General features: G+C 50.4%; 1 gene segment (V, D, J or C); it reads right to left on the minus strand.

Annotated features, from left to right (window-relative positions):
- Positions 1-18,085: 18,085 nt before the first annotated feature.
- On the minus strand, positions 18,086-19,748 carry LOC123347490 (the record flags this gene model as incomplete). The annotated part of the segment is given in 2 exon segments: positions 18,086-18,156; positions 19,460-19,748. Coding segments are annotated over 2 exon segments (360 nt in total), but the record flags the coding sequence as incomplete, so codon positions are not given.
- Positions 19,749-20,520: the final 772 nt, after the last annotated feature.

Raw genomic sequence — 20,520 nt, forward strand, 5'->3', positions numbered from 1 at the left:
TGTGTCATGCCCTGTGTTCATAAACCTGATGCTGTAAACTTTTTGGCCATTGCTCAAAATATCAATGTAAATGTTTCACCAGTTGCCATGGAGTTCTCGCTAAACCGGAGCTAATTATGGTGCAGAGGATGCTTCCCTCATAGGGTCATCAATTGTGTTTGATGCAGAAAACTCTCAGAGCAATCAGATTAGTAGAAGAGCCCTGGGCAGATTCCTAGGTATGGGTAAAATACCAGATCTGAATAATTATAGTGAGACTGTTGGCGGCATTGAGGAATGAAGGGTGTTGCCCAATATTAGTGAGGTCTTGGACCTTCACCTGTCAAAAATTCAATGTCATTTCTGCATCATCAGGGCGGGATAATCCCAGTACAGATGAGGATGATGATAGTAGAACCTAACTCCTGTATAGCCATAGATCTCAGAGCGCTTTACAAAGCAGATAAACGGCGTTATCCTAATTTTTCACGTGGGGAAATTGAGGCACGTGGAAATGAAGTGACTGGCCCAAGATCACCCAGGAAATAAGTGGCAGACCTGGAAGTAATTTTCAGATCTCTTAAATCTCAATCTACCACTTACCACTATGGACACCTGCAATGCACAGTGCAGTAAAGGGCAGAAAAGGCAGTAGACCAGCTCTGTAAACTGGCTGACTATTTTCCGCTCTGTGTTAGGTCTGATTCTGTTGTCAGTTACTCAGTGTAAATCTGGAATAAATCTGTTTAGTTCAGGGGAGTGACCCCAGATTTAGGCCAATGTAACTGAGAGCAGAATTTGGCTGAATCTTTTCAAATCCAGTCTTTTCTCCTTTGACACACTCAGAAATTGTCAGAAGGCTTTTTCAGGGTGTATATTTGCATGTGTGTTTTTGTTTGTGTATCTTAGTGTAAGTGCTTGAAGGTGTGGATGTGTGTGGGGGGAGTGCTTCTATGATTGTATGTCTGTGATTGTGTGTCTATGTAGGTGTGATGATGTGTCTGTGTGTGTGTGTGTGTGTGTGTTTGGAATCAGGGGCGGCTCTAGACCCCAGCGCGCCAAGCAGGCTCCTGGGGCGGCCCTTTCCCGGGGGGGCGGCATTTGGCTCCGGTGGACCTGCCGCAGGCATGCCGGCGGGAGCTCAACCGGAGCCGCGGGAAGAGGGGACCCGCCGCGGGACTGAGGAAGGGCGGCGCGGCGCAGCGCGCTACTTGGGGCAGCCTGATTTCTAGAGCCGCCCCTGTTTGGAATAGAAACGCGGCTGACAGGAGCTCTTCGCGGGGCAATGTCTGACGTACAGAGCAACTCCAGGGTGACTCTTTAAAACTCACTTAGAAATGCCCTTTACCCTCAACTATTTATAATCCAGGGACCGACATTTCTTCCCCCGACCCTTTCTCTCCAATGCTCCCATGACCGAGTTCTGTGCAGTCTGCGCTAGCGACCCATACCCCAGTGTGGCCCTCGGGCCAAAAAGTTTGCCCACCTCTGCGCTAGGACCACAAGCAGCATCAAATCTATCACCGCTGATCGTCATCATCAAGATCATTTACTTAGTTAATTATTAATAAGCAATGAAGTGTAGACAGAAGCTTTCTCCTGGTTGTGTTTAAAAAACTTGTGTGACATGAACGCTACATGTTTCTAAACCATTCCCAGGATTTAATATTGAGGGATAGTAACAAAAACAACAACAAAAATATTCCCATTCCCACTGACTTTCAGACAAGTAGCATCATTCACGCTGAAACACAGATCTCCGTTCCCGTAACCACTCCTGTTCCCTTTCATATCCCCACCCTCATTCACACACACCAGAGGGAGAGAGCGAGGAGGGGTGGGGGGGTGTTCTCAGGGAAGTCCCATAGACAGTTACACGGAATGATGCTCAGACGATGAGGGTGGGTGGATGGCTCCATAATGCACCATGGTACTAGGCTCTCAGACTGGCTGGAGACCAGTTCATTGATGAGGCTAATAGAGGTGAGACAATGTACAGGGCAGGGAGTCGAATACATCTATAAACAGACACGACCCAGCTCTCTGGCATTGACCAACAGGGATTTGGGGAACAGCCTTGTTCCGTTTTATAGCCGCCAGGGTTTGTGTTCTCACCTCTCCTGCTTTCTGTCCCCACACGGGAACTGAGAGGTGATCATGGGACTATTTGGGCTTCTGTTTGGCAGATAATAATTCCTGTTAACCCATATCAGAGTCTGTGTAAGGGGACTGTTGTTGCTTTGAAATGTACATGATGATCAGTGGTTCAGGGAAGCGTCCAGTGCAGAGAGTGGGGACATGTTAGCCCCTGCCCTAAGTGACCATGACAAGGCTGGGGGTCGAGCCCCCCCCCCCGGAATCCTGGGCCCAGCCTTTTTGGGGTTACGAAGACTCTGCTCCACACGAGGTGGAAGGGGAGCCCTCGAGGTCAGGCAGGGCTCTGGGTAAAGGCAGTGGGAGCGAGGACTCAGACCCTTTCGCTTGCCCACTTCACCGGCACAGTGTACAGGCCAGGAAAGTTCCCCACACTAGTGGGACCATCCCCTGCTTACATCTGTAATAGAACATCTGGGACCGAGTGAATCCCCACCACGCCCAGTGCGGGACACCCCGTTCCCGGTATCTCCACCTCCTGTGAATCTAGATCTGACTGACTAGCCAGGTTCACTGCCCCCATTTCAAATGGAGGAAATTACTGTCTCCTGTGAGCTCCCAGCGCGGCCTGTCAGCATCAAACCAGCTAGGACTTTCTCTGGTAACCGCCACGGGAGGTTTCTGTCTGAGCTCAGCCCAGTTTCCCCTCACTGTGCAGGGTGTGTGTCTGGTGGTGTCCTCGGCTCTCAGGCCGGTCAGGTGCAGATACAGCAGGTTGTTGGAATTGTACCTGGAGATGGTGAATCGGCCTTTGTCTGTCGCTGTAGTATGTGCTGCTCCCACATTTGGAAAGGGGCTGGGGGGGTGGATGAGGAGGTTCTAGGGGAGCAGTTAGCAGGGACGGTTCTAGGCACCAGAAAACCAAGCACGTGCTTGGGGCGGTCCATTTTCAGGGGCAGCATTCTGGCCATCTGTTTTCTTTTTTCTTTTTTTTTGCTTTGGGCTGCAAAAGCCTAGAGCCGGCCCTGGCAGCAGCAGCACGTTGTGCGCCGGGGGTGCCCTGGGGCTGCTGCGGTTCGCACCGAGGGGGAGCAGTGCCCGCACCTTGTGGCTGGGCCGGGCAGGCTCCAAGCGGGGGACACTTGGTCTGGGGGCCACCCCGCAGGGCACACGGAGCCGCCTGCAGGTGCCACAGGGTGGCCACCCCCAAGCTGCCCAGGGACTGCGGCAGGGTGGCCAGAAGCAGCAGCAGCAGCAGTGCCATGGGGGGGACACTGCTGTGCGGGGCCCATGTCCCGCTCTCCAGGATTCCGCTCCCTCTGGGGCAGCAAAAAATATTTTTGTTTGGGGCAGCAAAAAACCAAGATCCGGCCCTGCCCATGGGTAGGGCAGGTTCAAGGATGTTTCGTGCCCTAGAGGAAACTTCCACCTTGCGCCCCCCTCCCCGAGCCCTGTGGCAGCTCTCCGCCCTCCCCAGGCACCCCCCCCCCACGGCAGCTCCCCCTGGCCTGGGGAGCCGTGAGGCAGCTCCCCGCCCCAGCTCACCTCTGCTCTGCCTCCTCCCCTGATTATGCTGTCACCGCTCCACTTCTCCCACCTCCCAGGATTGCGGCGCCAATCAGCTGTTTGGTGCCGCAAGCCTGGGAGGGAGAGAAGCAGAGCGGGGTGGGATGCTCAGGAGAGGAGGTGGAGCAGAGGTGAGCTGGGGCGGGGAGCGGTTCCCCTGCGTGCCGCCCCCCCTTACTTGCTGCAGGAGGCCCTCCCCTCGCCCCCCTGCCCCAGGTCTCTCCGCTGAAATGTCGACAACAACCAGGGCAGCCGAAGATCCGGCCGCCATGGTCGCTGCCACCGAAGGACCTGAAATGCCGCCCCCCAAATGCCAGCGCCTTAGGCGACTGCCTAGGTTGCCTAATGGGTTGCACCAACCCTGCCTGTGGATCAAGATGTCCTGATGTGATTTCCCAATTTTGGAGTCTGGAGACACAGAGAGCCTTGTCCCCGGGCATGACACCCACCCACAGCGCCAGCTGAGGCCAATGAGAGATACGGGCCCTGAGCATCTTCTCGCAATTAGGGTCAAGGTGTGTCGGGATAAGTGCCCAAAATATGAGGTAGTCCAAACCTTCACTCCTGGCTCGGTGAGTCTCTGGGTGCACTTTTCAGTGTGCAGCACAAGGAAGTGGAGTGTTTAAAATCCCTTGGTGGAAGGGGCTGGGAGAGGGTGGGATGTAGGGGAGACAGGGGGTTGGCTCCTGAGACCCCACTGTGGGCAGTGCCCCGTCTGTCTCATCCCCTAGAGCACAGACTGTGTGTTCCAGTCAGCTGGCACTTTAGAAATTCATTTCCCTTTTTTGTGCCAGTCCCGGCTCTGCTCTGTGTCACTGTGTCTCTGGCGCAGTAACAGGTGCCAGTGTCTACAGCTGTCAGCGAGCGGAGCTGGAGATAAACTTCATCCTTCCAAGTATCCCTGGTGATGGTGACACGAGGTGTGAGAGCTGAGTTATACTCTGTGGTTCCCCCATTAACTGTATGTCAGCTAAATCCCATCCATTCCAGCCCTTTCCCAGGGGGCAGGCGCAGGGGCGGCTCTAGCTTCTTTGCCACCCCAAGCATGGCAGGCAGGCTGCCTTCGCAGTGCACCTGGGGGAGGTCGCCGGTCCCGCGGCTTCGGCATCCCCGACGCTGAATTGCCACCGAAGCCAAAGGACTGGTGGACCTCCCGCAGGCAGGCCCCCGAAGTCTGCCTGACTGCCGCCCTCACAGGGACCGTCAGGGCGCCCCCAGCAGCTTGCTGCCCCAGGCACAGGCTTGGAGCGCTGGTGCCTGGAGCCATTGCTGGTTGCACACATACAGAACTGGAAATGACTGCCTAGGAAGGGGTACTGCAGAAAGGGATCTGGGGGTCATAGGGGATCACAAGCTTGATATGAGTCAACAATGTAACACTATTTAAAAAAGTGAACATCATTCTGGGTTGTATTAGCAGGAGTGTTGTAAGCAACCCACTTAATTCTCCCGCTCTCCTCCACACTGATTAGGCCTCAACTTAAATATTGTGTCCAGTTCTGGTTGCCACATTTCAGGAAAGAGGTGGACAAATTAGAAAAAGTCCAGAGAAGAACAACAAAAATAATTAAAAGTCTAGAAAACATGACCGATGAGGGGAGATTGAAAACTCTGAGTTTGTTTAGTCTGGAGAAGAGAAGACTGAGGGGAACGTGATAACAGTTTGAAAGTACATAAAAGGAGAAGTACAAGAAGGAAAGTGACAAATTATTCTCTTTAACCTCTAAGGATAGGACAAGAAGCAATGGACTTAAATTGCATCAAGTGAGGTTTGACATTAGGAAAAACTTGCTAACTATCAGGGTGGTTAAGCACTGGAATAAATTTCCCAGGGAGGTTGTGGAATCTCCCTCACTGAAGATTTTTAAGAGCAGGTTAGACAAACACCTGCTGTCAGTGATGGTGTCTAGATAACACTGAATCCTGCCATGAGTGCAGGGGACGGGACTAGATGACTTCTCCAGGTCCCTTCCAGTCCCAGGGTTCTGTGATTCTACAGATGGATATTGAGCTCTGAAACCTGAGGATTGATTTGTTTTTCACTCTTGTTGTAGATCCAGTTCCCGAGCCCAGGGCTGGATTGTTTGGGGAAGTGCTGCCCCCATGCGGCGCACGGGAGAAGGGCGGTTCTGCGTCTCTGGTTTTTGTGCGAGCCCTGTCGGGATTCCCCCCACTGTGTGTCTCGCACAGTAATAGCGGGCGGTGTCCTCGGGCTTCAGGCCGCTCATTTGCAGGTACAGCAGGTTGCTGGGATTGTCCCTGGAGATGGTGAATCGCCCTTTGACTGCATCAGCGTAGTATGTGCTACTCCCACTGCCACTGCTGATACGGGCGACCCACTCCAGCCCCTTCCCGGGAGCCTGTCGGACCCAGCTCATGCCGTAGCTGCTGAAGGTGAACCCGGAGGCTTTGCAGGAGAAGCGAAGAGAGTCTCCGGGCTTTTTCACATCCCCTCCGGACTCCACCAGCGCCTGGGACCGGACCCCTGGGAATAAAGACAGGTTATAAATATTGATATATAAACAGCGATAATAGCATCTATTGTTCTAGCTCTGCCCGTTATTCAGAGGAGGAAAATACCTTCCAAAGCTGCTAGAGCCAAAATTACAAGAATCAAAAATCCCATTTTCCCGGGTGCTGGAGGGGAAAGTTCTCAGGGACTGGCTGGTCACTGCACAGACCCAGGGGCTGCGGATTGTGTCTCCGGGTGCAGCCTGGGCAGAGGGAGGCAGAGATTTAAAGGAGGAAACTCTCACTCTCATTTGCATATCCCGTTCCTTATAAGAGACCCAAACTCTGATGTGATTTCTTAGCGTTCAGAGGGAAGGAATCAGATTATCTCAGAATAAATTAGCTAATTTCATTATCGTATGGCAACGTCAGGTGAGACATACAAGAATTATGCTGCAAGAACAGGTCCAATCCACTATTGGTCTAACCAGGTTTTACCTTGGGTTTGTAATGAAATTCAATCACCTTGTTACTTCCACAATGATCCTTACAAAGAAACATCCTGTTTTAGTAAAACATGATTTTGATAAACCATTTCTGTTATGCACTAAGAGCACGTCTACACTGGCAAAATTACAGCACCGGCAGTTACAGCACTGCTCAGAGAGCACCGAAGGAAAACTACTGTTTGTTCACACTGACAGCTGCCTGTGCAATAGCATGTTCACCCTTGTGGCACTTGCAGCGGTGTTTGGAGCGGTGCATTCTGGGCAGCTATTTCACAGAGCATCTCTTCCTCTTCTCCCACTAAGACTTGTGGGAAGGTGTGAGGGGGTCGCGGAGCATCCTGGGTCCAACCCCAATGCCCTGTGATACATTGCTTCGCATCCCAGCAATCCCTGTGCTTCCGTCTGTGATTAGCAAACAATGGTTTGTGTACTGCATGCCCTGCCTCTTCTGGGCAGCAGGAATGGATCCCGAACTGCTGACCAGTACGCTGCTCACTCTCACTAACACATACATGTCATGAGTGGCAGTGGAGTTATTCCTTAACCTACAAAGGCAAGAGGAGTGTGACATTAATCTTGCCACGTGGCATTCACAGACATGCTGACCACAGTGGAATGCTGCTTTTGGGCTTGGGAAAAAAGCACTGAGTGGTGGGATCACATCGTCATGCATGTCTGAGATGACGGGTAGCTGCTGCAGAACTTTCAGATGAGGAAAACCACATTCAAGGACTGTGTGATGAGCTCACTGTGGCGCAAGGACATGAGAATGAGAGCTGCTCTGTCACTGGAGAAGCATGTGGTGATTGCACGGTGGAAACTGGATACTCCAGACTGCTACCGATCAGTCGCTAACCAGTTTGGAGTGGGAAAGTCAGTCATTGGAGTCATGTTGATGGAAGTCTGCAGGGCCATTAATTGCATCCTGCTCCAAAAGACCGTGACTCTGGGCAATGTGCATGACCTCATGCCTGGCTTTGCAGAAATGGGCTTCTCTAACTGCAGATGGGTGATAGATGGCACACACATTCCAATTCTGGCACCAGACCACTTAGCCACTGAGTACATTAATCAGAAGGGGTATTTCTCTATGGCTTTCCAGGCACATGTGGATCACCATGGGCATTTCACAGACATTAACGCAGGCTGGTCCGGAAAGGTGCATGATGCACACATCTTTCAGAACACTGGCCTGTTCAGGAAAGTGCAGGCAGGGACTTTCTGCCCAGACCAGAAGATCACTGTAGGGGAAGTTGAAATGCCCATTGTGATCCTGGATAACCCCGCCTACTCCTTAATGCCGTGGCTTGTGAAGCCATACACAAGGCAACTTGACAGCAGCAAGGAGTGGTGCGGTTCAACAACAGGCTGAGCAAGTGCAGAATGAGTGTTGAGTGTACATTTGGCTGTTTAAAAGCCCACTGGCGACCCCTGTATGGGAAGCTGGACCTTGCCGATGACAGTATCTCTATGCTTATAGCTCCGTGCTGTACACTCCATAATATGTATGAAGGGAAGGGTGAAAGCTTCACTCAGGGCTGGACCACTGAGGCTCAGCACCCAGAGGCTGAGTTTGAACAGCCAGAGACCAGGGCTATTAGAGGGGTACAGCACAGGGCCATAAGGCTCAGGGATGCCTTGAGGCAGCAATTTGAAGGTGAAAGCCACTAGTATTCAGTGCATGCTTGGGATCGCAGTGCTTGTAATGCTAGGAGGTGACTGGTGCACAGGATGCAAGAAGGGGCCTTAACATAATTGTATGTTGCTTTGCAAGGCTCTTTTCCCTTTTACTTGATAGAATGAAGATTGTTTTCAAACCAACACAATTATTTTATTAAAAGACAACAACCAAAGAGAGAGTCATTGCTGCCCCCGGTAGTGGACGGGAGAAGCAGACTCTGCAGCCCCCCTCTATTTCTCTCATTGACCCCCATTTTTGTGTTATTATTAAAACCAGAAAATGAATATTTTGGGGGGTTAGTTATTTATTCATTTAACCCAGGATTTTTTTTCTCCTAGGAAAATGCTCCTTGTGCCAGAAAACCCACCATAGGTGGAAAATAATTCAACTAACCAGACAAAGAAGCAGAAAACAAAGGAAACACATAGAGAAACTTGGGGGGTTCTAGTGTGAAAAGCTGAGTGACCCCGGCCCTTCTGCTGGAATGTGTCACTGACAGGGTGACACTGAGCAGAATCCCAGCACGGTGAAGCGAAGAGGGTCCTAGAGGGAACCGGAATGAACCAGGTTGAGGCTCCATGGCCTGTGTTATGCAGGAGCTCAGACTAGTTTCTCATCCTGCTCCGTTCTAGCCTTTATGTCTATGGATCTGTGACTCCCTGGCAGGTTGGGTGTGGGCTCAGAATTTGTCCCCTGACAAGGAAAAAAAGAGGCAGGGACCCAACTAAGAATGTTCTGCGCTTTGCGGGAACTTGTATAAATTCCTTCACCTTGTGTAAAAGCAAAGAGGAGGGATAATAACAACAATAGAAGGGTTTGCTGCTGCTCGGCCATTTCCCAGAACTGATCTCATTGTCACTCACGGGCCTTGGGCGCCCCCAACACCAAACCGCTTCTCTGATCACTGCAGGGGGAGGTTCTTGTCTGAGCTCAGCCCGGCTTCCCCTCACTGTGTCACTCGCACAGTGATAGCGGGCGGTGTCCTCGGGCTTCAGGCCGGTCAGTTGCAGATACAGCAGGTTGTTGGAGTTGTCCCTGGAGATGGTGAATCGGCCTTCAACAGCCGGGGAGTACCACTGATTAGATGCATCGGGTCTAATCTGAGCCACCCACTCCAGCCCCTTCCCGGGAGCCTGTCGGACCCAGCTCATGTAGGCGCCGCTGAAGGTGAACCCGGAGGCTTTGCAGGAGAGGCGGAGAGAGTCTCCGGGCTTTTTCACATCCCCTCCGGACTCCACCAGCTGCACCTGGGACCGGACACCTGAGAACAAAAGACAGGCCATTAATATCGGTATAAAATCGGCGGTAACACAATATTCTTCTCACTCTGCCAGTTATTCAGAGGAGGAAAATACCTTCCAAAGCTGCTACAGCGAAAATTACAAGGAGCAAAAATCCCATTTTCCCGGGTGCTGGAGGGGAAAGTTCTCAGGGACTGGCTGGTCACTGCACAGACCCAGGGGCTGCGGATTGTGTCTCCGGGTGCAGCCTGGGCAGAGAGAGGCACAGATTTAAACAGGAAACTGTCTCCCTCATTTGCATATTTCCCTTCTTATAAGAGACCCCACTCCTGCTGCCAGTGATCTGAGTGACTCGCCCTAGGGCTCCGGGTGCAGGAGACAGACTGTCCTATCCTGTGTGTCTGTGCAGCGCCGGGCACAGGGCGCTGGGCTTCTCCTGACACTTTCGGACCCCTGGGAGGAATGAACAGCTCCCTGCAGTGACTGTATTTCCTCAACCAGGAACTTAGGGGCTATTTATTGTAAAATGATATGGGGAGGGGAGGAGAGACGAGACTCCGCCCTGGAGCCCCGTCCCATGGGCAGAGGAGCCGTGTAACGTCCGGTCAGTGGGGTCTGTGTCTGGTGAGGCTTCAGGCAGCACTGAAGGGAGATTGTTATTCGCGATGGATATTTATATTCGTGTTCACACTCCTGTTCCCATTCTCATTCAGACTCTACTTCCCATTCATATGGAGATTCTGTGAAATAAAACTGACCACAAATCTGCCGTTGTGTTGGCTGTTGGGGCTGATTCCTGTTCCCCCACTTAAATATGGCCATTTTAAGAGCCAAACACGATGTTAACCCGCTGTCGGTTTTGGTGATGGGCTTTGTCACTCTGGTCTAGCCTCTCACACAGTGATACCGGGCGGTGTGTTCCGCTCTCCCGCTGCTCCTTTGTAAATACAGAGGGTTGCTGGGACTGTCTCAGGAGACAAGGAATCGCATTTTTGCTGAATCGGTGCAATGGGAACAATTTCGTGAATATTGCGTCCTGGAGACCCGCTGCAGACGCTTCCCAGGAGCCTGACGGACCCAGCGCTGAAGTGGAACCCGGAGACTTTAGAAGAGGCGAAGTCAAAGGGCGCCTGCAAGTTCCATGTACAAACGAGCCGTGTATGTAGGCGCAGAGCTGAAAAAAGAATGTTTTCCAACCCCCAAAGCCCCTCTTCAGTCTCCTCCCCAAGGCTGTGCTGTTTTCTCATTGCTCCCCCTGGTGGGGAATGGAGAAAAGGACTCTGCAGCCCCCCCTCTCGCTCACTGATCTCCCTTTTGTATTATCATTTAAAGCAGAAAATAAATATTTGGGGGGTTATTTATTCTTTTAATCCAAGATTATTTTGCTCCTAGGAAAATGTCCCTTGTGCCAGAAACAGCCAGCTTTTGCTGAAAAATTATTCAACTAACCAGAAAAAGAAACAAACAAAAAAGAAAAACAAAACAAAACAAACAAACTTGGTGGGTTCTAGTGCCAAAAGCTGAGAGATCACTGCCCTTCTGCTTGACTGTATCTCTGACAGTGGGGGAAGAAAGCGGAATCCCAGCATGCTGAAGTAAAGAGGGTGCTAGGTTGAAACCCAATTAATCAGGTTGAGGATTTATGGCCTGTATTATGCAGATGATCAGACTAGAGAATCATACTAATCCTTTCCAGTCTTTAATTCTATGAATCTGTAACTGTCCTGGAGGTTGTGTTCATTTTTACTTTGGGGTCTGATAAGGGTCACATTCAAATATGACCATAAGAACATAAGAATGGCCATATTGTCTCAGACCAAAGGTCCATCTAGCCCAGTGACCCGTCTTCTCACAATGGCCAATGCCAGGTGCCCTAGAAGGAATGAACAGTATTCCAGATGTGGGCTTACCATGGATTTATATAAGGGCAATAATATATTCTCCGACTTATTCTCTATTCCTTTTTAACCCTAATATCCTGTTTGCTTTTTTGACTTCTGTTGTGCACTACGTGGACATCTTCAGAGAACTATCCACCATGACACCAAGGTCTCTTTCCTGACTCGTTGTATCTAAATTAGCCTCCATCATATTGTATGTATAGTTGGAGTTACTTTTTCCATTGTGCATAACTTTACATTTATCCACATTAAATTTCATTTGCCAGATTTTTTTTAGCACTTTGTTATTGTTTGTTTGAAACAATTGTTTGTTGGTTTTGTGAGATCTTTTTAAAGTTCTTCACAGTCTGCTTTGGTCTTAACTATCTTGAGCAGTTTAGTATCATCTGCAAACTTTGTCACCTCACTGTTTACCCCTTTCTCCAGATCATTTATAAATAAATTGAATGGGATTGGTCCTAGGACTGACCCTTGGAGGACACCACTAGTTTGTCCTCTCCATTCTGAAAATTTACCATTTACCATTTATTCCTACCCTTTGTTCCCTGTTTTTTAACCAGTTCTCAATCCATGATAGGATCTTCCCTCTTATCCCATGACAACTTAAAAGCCTTTGAGTGGCCTTGTCAAAGGCTTTCTGGAAATCTAAGTACACTATGTCCACTGGATCCCCCTTCTCCACATGTTTGTTGACCCCTTCAAAGAACTCTAATAGATTAGAAAGACATGATTTCCCTTTACAGAAACCATGTTGAGTTTTGCCCAACAATTTATATTCTTCTATGTGTCTGACAATTTTATTCTTTACTATTGTTTCAACTAATTTGTCTGGTACTGACGTTAGACTTACCAGTCTGTAATTGCCAGGATCACTTCTAGAGCCCTTTTTAGGTTGGATATTAAGAAAAATTTCCTAGCTATCAGTGCAGTTAAGCATTGGAATAAATTATCTAGTGTGGTTGTCGAATCTCCATCATTGGAGATTTTTAAGAGCAGGTTAGACAAACATCTATCAGGGATGTTCTAGATGGTGCTGGTCCTGCCATGCGTGCAGGGGACTGGACTTGATGACCTCTCGAGGTCCCTTCCAGTTCTGTGATTCTATGAAAATCTAAAATCAGCAGCGGATTGAAGGAGACAATTACTTCAAAAAGGGACCGATGAGCCACATGAACCACATTCTCCAATAAAGAGCATGAGAGCACTGAATAAAGCTGTGTTATAAATCACAGCCATTGCAGTATCACATAGAGAAAAATCTCTCGCCCTTCAGTAGATGCATTGGGAAGAAAATACTTTCCAAAGCCGCAGCAACAAAAACTAAAAGGAGCCAAAGTCTCATTTTCCCTGGTGCTGGAGAGGAAAGTTCTCAGGTGATTTGGCTGGCAACTGCACAGACCCAGGAGCTGCCGATTGTGTCTCCAGGATGTAGCCCTGAGGATTAATCTGTTGGTCTGTATAAAATGTCTTTTTGATAAAAGTGTGTAGGCTGCATAGATTATAGAATCTTTATAATAAGCTGTAATGCAAGATACCTATAGATATCCAGGCCAGACACCCTGGCCAATTTCCTGTGTGACGCTGAAAGCAACCTTTAAGACCCTTACTCAGAAAAGTAATAATAGAATACAAACCTACGCAAATGTCTAGGGACCTTTTGAATGTCTGCTAACCTTTCACATAGATAGGGTGAAGAGTGGGGGATTTCTGCCCACAAATCTCACAAGTACACCACAGATGCGTACATATCTGTCATTAATACGCACATAAAAGGTCAGCCTATGAGAATAGGTACCCTAACATTTCCATGGGGGAAAGACAAATTTGGGCATAGGAGGAAGGATTTCTCCCTATAAAAAGGGTGACAATCCACCATTAGGCACTATCTTCCATCGTCTCACCCTGCCTATACCTACGAAAGCTGTCAACTACCAGTAAGTCGTGGTGTTATTTCTTTTCAAAGCTGTAAGTATAAAAAGGACTTTAATTTCTGCTTTACCTCTAAAGCATCATAGGGCTAAAACTCATAATCATTTTTATCACTTCCGCTATCTATCAGAGGTGTGAACACCCTAGTGCTATTGCACTAGTGAATTTAGAACTGTTTATTATCATATGTATTTCTCTTAAAGAACTGTGATATTTTGTAACTTTGTAATCTCAAACTGCTTTTAACATTTTTGCATTTACCTATTGTTTCATTGATTTTAAATAAAAGGTCTTGATTGACTAGTTCTGTCTCAGTGTAATTTCCTGTCAGATACACCAATCTCCTTGTATAAATTCTGTGAAGCCTGATTCAAGACGAACTTTATCTTCTGATTACACATATTGGCGATCCATATCCATATTATTAATATCTATTAATTATTATTAATATTACTAATTAATTAGAAAATTAATTATTAATAACACTAATGTAAGTGGATAAATTCCACTGTCCCTACTAACCCACCCCAAATCAGGCTACAAGGAGCAGCCTGGGCAGAGAGAGGCAGAGATTTAAACAGGAATCTGTCACCCCTATTTGCATATCACCCTCCTTATGACACATAAAGCATCCTCACTTAATGAGCCCAATTTACCTGCCTGGGGATTCAGAAAGTGGCCAGAGGAAGCAAGAGAGGAACATTCAGGGCTCAGGGCGCTCAGGCTGGGTTCTCTGCTCTGTCACAGACTTCCTGTGTCACTGGGGAAGTAAACCTGTGGCTGGATTTTTCCAAGTACTGAGGCATCAATGTACATTTTCTGAAGCACCGAGGAGCCCAACTCCCATAGATGTACCTCAGTTCTCAGGCTGTTAAATGGGGATGATCGAACTTTCCTCCCTCTGTGGGGTGCATGGAGGATACATGAGATAGAAAGTATGAGGAGCTCAGATATGATGGTGACTAGGGGAGAGGGGAGATATGTGTATCTAGGAGAAAAAAGTCTATTACTCTGGGTGTGATGCGAGGATCACTTAAATGAATGGAATGAGCTAGTCAGTTATCTTCATTTGACCTTGGGCCATTCCCCAATGCAGCAATTAATGGCTTTTCCTTCCCATGAGAAAACTGCTGGTTGGGTGACATGATGAACTTGAGCAAAAATGTCTGGTCTACGAAAAGAGAAGTGACTTTAATCCTTGTAGGGCCTGATGCGAAAGGCCTTTATAACTCAATGGAAGCCACCCCACTGAGTACAACATCATTTGTGTCACGCCCTGTGTTCATAAACCTGATGCTGGAAACTTTTTGGCCATTGCTCAAAATATCAATGTAAATGTTTCACCAGTTGCCATGGAGTTCTTGCTAAACCGGAGCTAATTATGGTCCAGCGGATGCTTTCCTCATAGGGTCATCAATTGTGTTTGATGCAGAAAACTCTCAGAGCAATCAGATTAGTAGAAAAGCGCTGGGCAGATTCCTAGGTATGGATAAAATACCAAATCTGGCTAATTATAGTGAGACTGTTGGCAGGATTGAGGAATGAAGGGTGTTGCCCAATATTAGTGAGGTCATGGACCTTCACCTGTCAAAAACTCAATGTCATTTCTGCATGATCAGGGCGAGATAATCCCAGTACAGATGAGGATGATGATAGTAGAACCTAGCTCCTATATAGCCATAGATTTCAGAGCGCTTTACAAAGCAGATAAATGGCGTTATCCTAATTTTTCACATGGGGAAACTGAGGCACGTGGAAATGAAGTGACTGGCCCAAGATCACCCAGGAAATAAGTGGCAGACCTGGAAGTAATTTTCAGCTCTCTTAAATCTCAATTTACCACTTACCACTATGGACACCTGCAATGCACAGTGCAGTAAAGGGTAGAAAAGGCAGTAGACCAGCTCTGTAAACTGGCTGACTATTTTCAGCTCCATGTTAGGTCTCATTCTGTGGTCAGTTACTCAGTGTAAATCTGGAATAATTCTGTTTAGTTCAGGGGAGTGACCCCGGATTTAGACCAATGTAACTGAGAGCAGAATTTGGCTGAATCTTTTCAAATCCAGTCTCTTCTCCTTTGACACACTCAGAAATTGTCAGAAGGCTTTTTCAGGGTGTATATTTGCATGTGTGTTTTTGTTTGTGTATCTTAGTGTAAGTGCTTGAAGGTGTGGATGTGTGTGTGGGGGGAGTGCTTCTATGAGTGTATGTCTGTGATTGTGTGTCTATGTAGGTGTGACAATGTGTCTCTGTGTTTGTGTGTGTGTGTTTGGAATAGAAACGCGGCTGACAGGAGCTCTTAGCGGGGCAATGTCTGACGTACAGAGCAACCCCAGGGTGACTCTTTAAAACTCACTTAGAAATGCCCTTTGCCCTTAACTATTTATAATCCAGGGACCGACACTTCTTCCCCGGCCCCTTTCTCTGCGATGCTCCCATGACCGAGTTCTGTGCAGTCTGTGGCGCGCTAGCGACCCATACCCCAGTGTGGCCCTCGGGCCAAAAAGTTTGCCCACCCCTGCGCTAGGACCACAAGCAGCATCAAATCTATCACTGCTGAGCGTCATCATCAAGATCATTTACTTAGTTAATTATTAATAAGCAATGAAGTGTAGACAGAGAAGCTTTCTCCTGGTTGTGTTTAAAAAACTTGTGTGACATGAACGCTACGTGTTTCTAAACCATCCCCAGGATTTAATATTGAGGGATAGTAACAAAAACAACAACAAAAACATTTCCATTCCCACTGACTTTCAGACAATTAGCAGCATTCACGCTGAGACACAGATCTCCATTCCCATGACCACTCGTGTTCCCTTTCATATCCCCACCCTCATTCACACACACCGGAGAGAGAGAGAGCGAGGAGGGGTGGGGGGAATGTTCTCAGGGAATCTCCCATAGACAGTTACACGGAATGATGCTCAGACAATGAGGGTGGGTGGGTGGATGGCTCCATAATGCACCATGGTACTAGGCTCTCAGACTGGCTGGAGACCAGTTCATTGATGAGGCTAATAGAGGTGAGACAATGTACAGGGCAGGGATCGAATAAATCTATAAACAGACATGACCCAGCTCTCTGGCATTGACCAATGGGGAAATGGGGAACAGCCTTGTTCCCTTTATAGCTGCCAGGGTTTGTGTTTTCACCTCTCCTGCTTTCTATCCACACACGGGAACTGAGAGGTGAACATGGGACTATTTGGGCTTCTGTTTGGCAGATAATAATTCCCGTTAACCCATATCAGAGTCTGTGTAAGGGGACTGTTGTTGCTTTGAATTGTACATGATGATCAGTGGTTCAGGGAAGCGTCCAGTGCAGAGAGAGCCCCCCCCCCGAGTGGGGACATGTTAGCCCCTGCCCTAAGTGACCATGACAAGGTTGGGGGTTGAGGCCCCCCCCCAGGAATCCTGGGCCCAGCCTTGTTGGGGTTACAAGGATTCTGCCACACAGGAGGTGGAAGGGGAGCCCTCGAGGTCAGGCAGGGCTGTGGGTAAAGGCAGTGGGAGCGAGGACTCAGACCCTTTCGCTTGCCCACTTCACCGGCGTAGTGTACAGGCCAGGAAAGTTCCCCACACTAGTGGGACCATCCCCCGCTTACATCTGTAATAGAACATCTGGGACAGAGTGAATCCCCACCACGCCCAGTGCAGGACACCCCGTTCCCGGTATCTCCACCTCCTGTGAATCTAGATCTGACTGACTAGCCAGGTTCATTTCCCCCATTTCAAATGGAGGAAATTACTGTCTCCTGTGAGCTCCCAGCGCGGCCTGTCAGCAGCAAACCAGCTGGGACTTTCCCTGCTAATCGCAACAGGAGGTTTTTGTCTGAGCTCAGCCCGGCTCCCCCTCACTGTGCAGGGTGTGTGTCTGGCACAGTAATAGCGGGCGGTGTCCCGGCTCTCAGGCCGGTCAGTTGCAGATACAGCAGGTTGTTGGAATTGTCCCTGGAGATGGTGAATCGGCCTTTGTCTGGGTCGCTGTAGTATGTGCTGCTCCCACATTTGGAAAGGGGCTGGGGGGGTGGATGAGGAGGTTCCAGGGGAGCAGTTAGCAGGGCCGGTTCTAGGCACCAGAAAACCAAGCACGTGCTTGGGGCGGCCCATTTTCAGGGGCAGCATTCTGGCCATCTGTTTTCTTTTTTCTTTTTTTTTTTGCTTTGGGCTGCAAAAGCCTAGAGCCAGCCCTGGCAGCAGCAGCACGTTGTGCGCCGGGGGTGCCCTGGGGCTGCTGCGGTTCGCACCGAGGGGGAGCAGCGCCCGCACCTTGTGGCTGGGCCGGGCAGGCTCCAAGCGGGGGCCACTTGGGCTGGGGGCCACCCCGCGGGGCACACGGAGCCGCCTGCAGGTGCCACAGGGTAGCCACCCCCAAGCTGCCCAGGGACTGCGGCAGGGTGGCCAGAAGCAGCAGCAGCAGCAGTGCCATGGGGGGGACACTGCTGTGCGGGGCCCATGTCCCGCTCTCCAGGATTCCCCTCCCTCTGGGGCAGCCAAAAATCTTTTTGTTTGGGGCAGCAAAAAACCAAGAGCAGGCCCTGCCCGTGGGTAGGGCAGGTTCAAGGATGTTTCGTGCCCTAGGGGAAACTTCCACCTTGCGCCCCCCTCCCCGAGCCCTGTGGCAGCTCTCCGCCCTCCCCAGGCACCCCCCCCCCCGCGGCAGCTCCCCCTGGCCTGGGGAGCCGTGCGGCAGCTCCCCGCCCCAGCTCACCTCTGCTCTGCCTCCTCCCCCGATTATGCTGTCACCGCTCCACTTCTCCCCCTCCCAGGATTGTGGCGCCAATCAGCTGTCTGGTGCCGCAAGCCTGGGAGGGAGAGAAGCAGAGCGGGGTGGGATGCTCAGGAGAGGAGGTGGAGCAGAGGTGAGCTGGGGCGGGGAGCGGTTCCCCTGCGTGCCGCCCCCCCTTACTTGCTGCAGGAGGCCCTCCCCTCGCCCCCCGGCCCCAGGTCCCTCCGCTGAAATGCCGACAACAACCAGGGCAGCCAAAGATCCGGCTGCCATGGTCGCTGCCACCGAAGGACCTGAAATGCCCCCCTCCAAATGCCAGCGCCTTAGGTGACTGCCTAGGTTGCCTAATGGGTTGCACCAGCCCTGCCTGTGGATCAAGATGTCCTGATGTGATTTCCCAATTTGGGAGTCTGGAGACACAGAGAGCCTGGTCCCCAGGCATGACACCCACCCACAGCGCCAGCTGAGGCCAATGAGAGATACGGGCCCGGAGCATCTTCTGGCGATTAGGGTCAAGGTGTGTCGGGATAAGTGCCCAAAATATGAGGTAGCCCAAACCATCACTCCTGGCTCAGTGAGTCTCTGGGTGCACTTTTCAGTGCGCAGCACAAGGAAGCGGAGTGTTTAAAATCCCTTGGTGGAAGGGGCTGGGAGAGGGTGAGATGTAGGGGAGACAGGGGGTTGGCTCCTGAGACCCCACTGTGGGCAATGCCCCATCTGTCTCATCCCCTAGAGCACAGACTGTGTGTTCCAGTCAGCTGGCACTTTAGAAATTCATTTCCCTTTTTTGTGCCAGTCCCGGCTCTGCTCTGTGTCACTGTGTCTCTGGCGCAGTAACAGGTGCCGGTGTCTACAGCTGTCAGCGAGCGGAGCTGGAGATAAACTTCATCCTTCCAAGTATCCCTGGTGATGGTGACACGAGGTGGGACAAGAAGCAATGGGCTTAAATTGCATCAAGGGAGGTTGGACATTAGGAAACTTTCTAAGTCTCAGGGTTGTTAAGCACTGGAATAAATTTCCCAGGGAGGTTGTGGAATCTCCCTCACTGAAGATTTTTAAGAGCAGGTTAGACAAACACCTGCTGTCAGTGATGGTGTCTAGATAACACTGAATCCTGCCATGAGTGCAGGGGACGGGACTAGATGACTTCTCCAGGTCCCTTCCAATCCCAGGGTTCTATGATTCTACAGATGGATATTGAGCTCTGAAACCTGAGGACTGATTTGTTTTTCACTCTGGTTGTAGATCCAGTTCCTGGGCCCAGGGCTGGATTGTTTGGGGAAGTGCTGCCCCCATGCGGCGCACGGGAGAAGGGCGGTTCTACGTCTCTGGTTTTTGTACGAGCCCTGTCGGGATTCTCCCCACTGTGTCTCTCGCACAGTAATAGCGGGCGGTGTCCTCGGGCTTCAGGCCGGACATTTGCAGATACAGCAGGTTGCTGGGATTGTCCCTGGAGATGGTGAATCGCCCTTTGACTGCATCAGCGTAGTATGTGCTACTCCCACTGCCACTGCTGATACGGGCGACCCACTCCAGCCCCTTCCCGGGAGCCTGTCGGACCCAGCTCATGCCGTAGCTGCTGAAGGTGAACCCGGAGGCTTTGCAGGAGAGGCGGAGAGAGTCTCCGGGCTTTTTCACATCCCCTCCGGACTCCACCAGCGCCTGGGACCGGACCCCTGGGAATAAAGACAGGTTATAAATATTGATATATAAACAGCGATAATAGCATCTATTGTTCTAGCTCTGCCCGTTATTCAGAGGAGGAAAATACCTTCCAAAGCTGCTAGAGCCAAAATTACAAGAATCAAAAATCCCATTTTCCCGGGTGCTGGAGGGGAAAGTTCTCAGGGACTGGCTGGTCACTGCACAGACCCAGGGGCTGCGGATTGTGTCTCCGGGTGCAGCCTGGGCAGAGAGAGGCACCGATTTAAACAGGAAACTGTCTCCCTCATTTGCATGTCCCCGCTTTATAAGAGACACACACTCCTGCTGCCAGTGATCTGAGTGACTCGCCCTAGGGCTCCGGGTGCGGGAGTCAGTGTCCCGTCCTGTGTGTCTGTGCAGCGCCGGGCACAGGGCGCTGGGATCCTCCTGACACTTTTGGACCCCTGGGAGGAGTGAAAAGCTCCCTGCAGTGACTGTATTTCATCACCTAGGAACTGAGGGCCTGGCTATTGTGAGATTATACTGGGGCTGGGGGCTGGGGCCAGTCAGCTCTGGAGCCCCGTTCCAGGGGCACAAGGGCCATGTAACGTCCGGTCAGGGGAGTCGATGTCTGGGGAGGGGTCGTGTCCTGGGGATCCACTGGGCTGGGCCACCCCCTGGAGAGGGAAGATTCCCCATGGCGCGGGGGGGGGGATTGGGGACGGAAGCCCCTTTCCCTTCCCGGCAGTGACCGGCTCCATTGAAATGATCCGTGACACTAGGAACGTGATCGGAG

Source organism: Mauremys mutica, chromosome 13, assembly GCF_020497125.1.
Source record: "Mauremys mutica isolate MM-2020 ecotype Southern chromosome 13, ASM2049712v1, whole genome shotgun sequence".
NCBI lineage: Eukaryota > Metazoa > Chordata > Testudines > Geoemydidae > Mauremys > Mauremys mutica.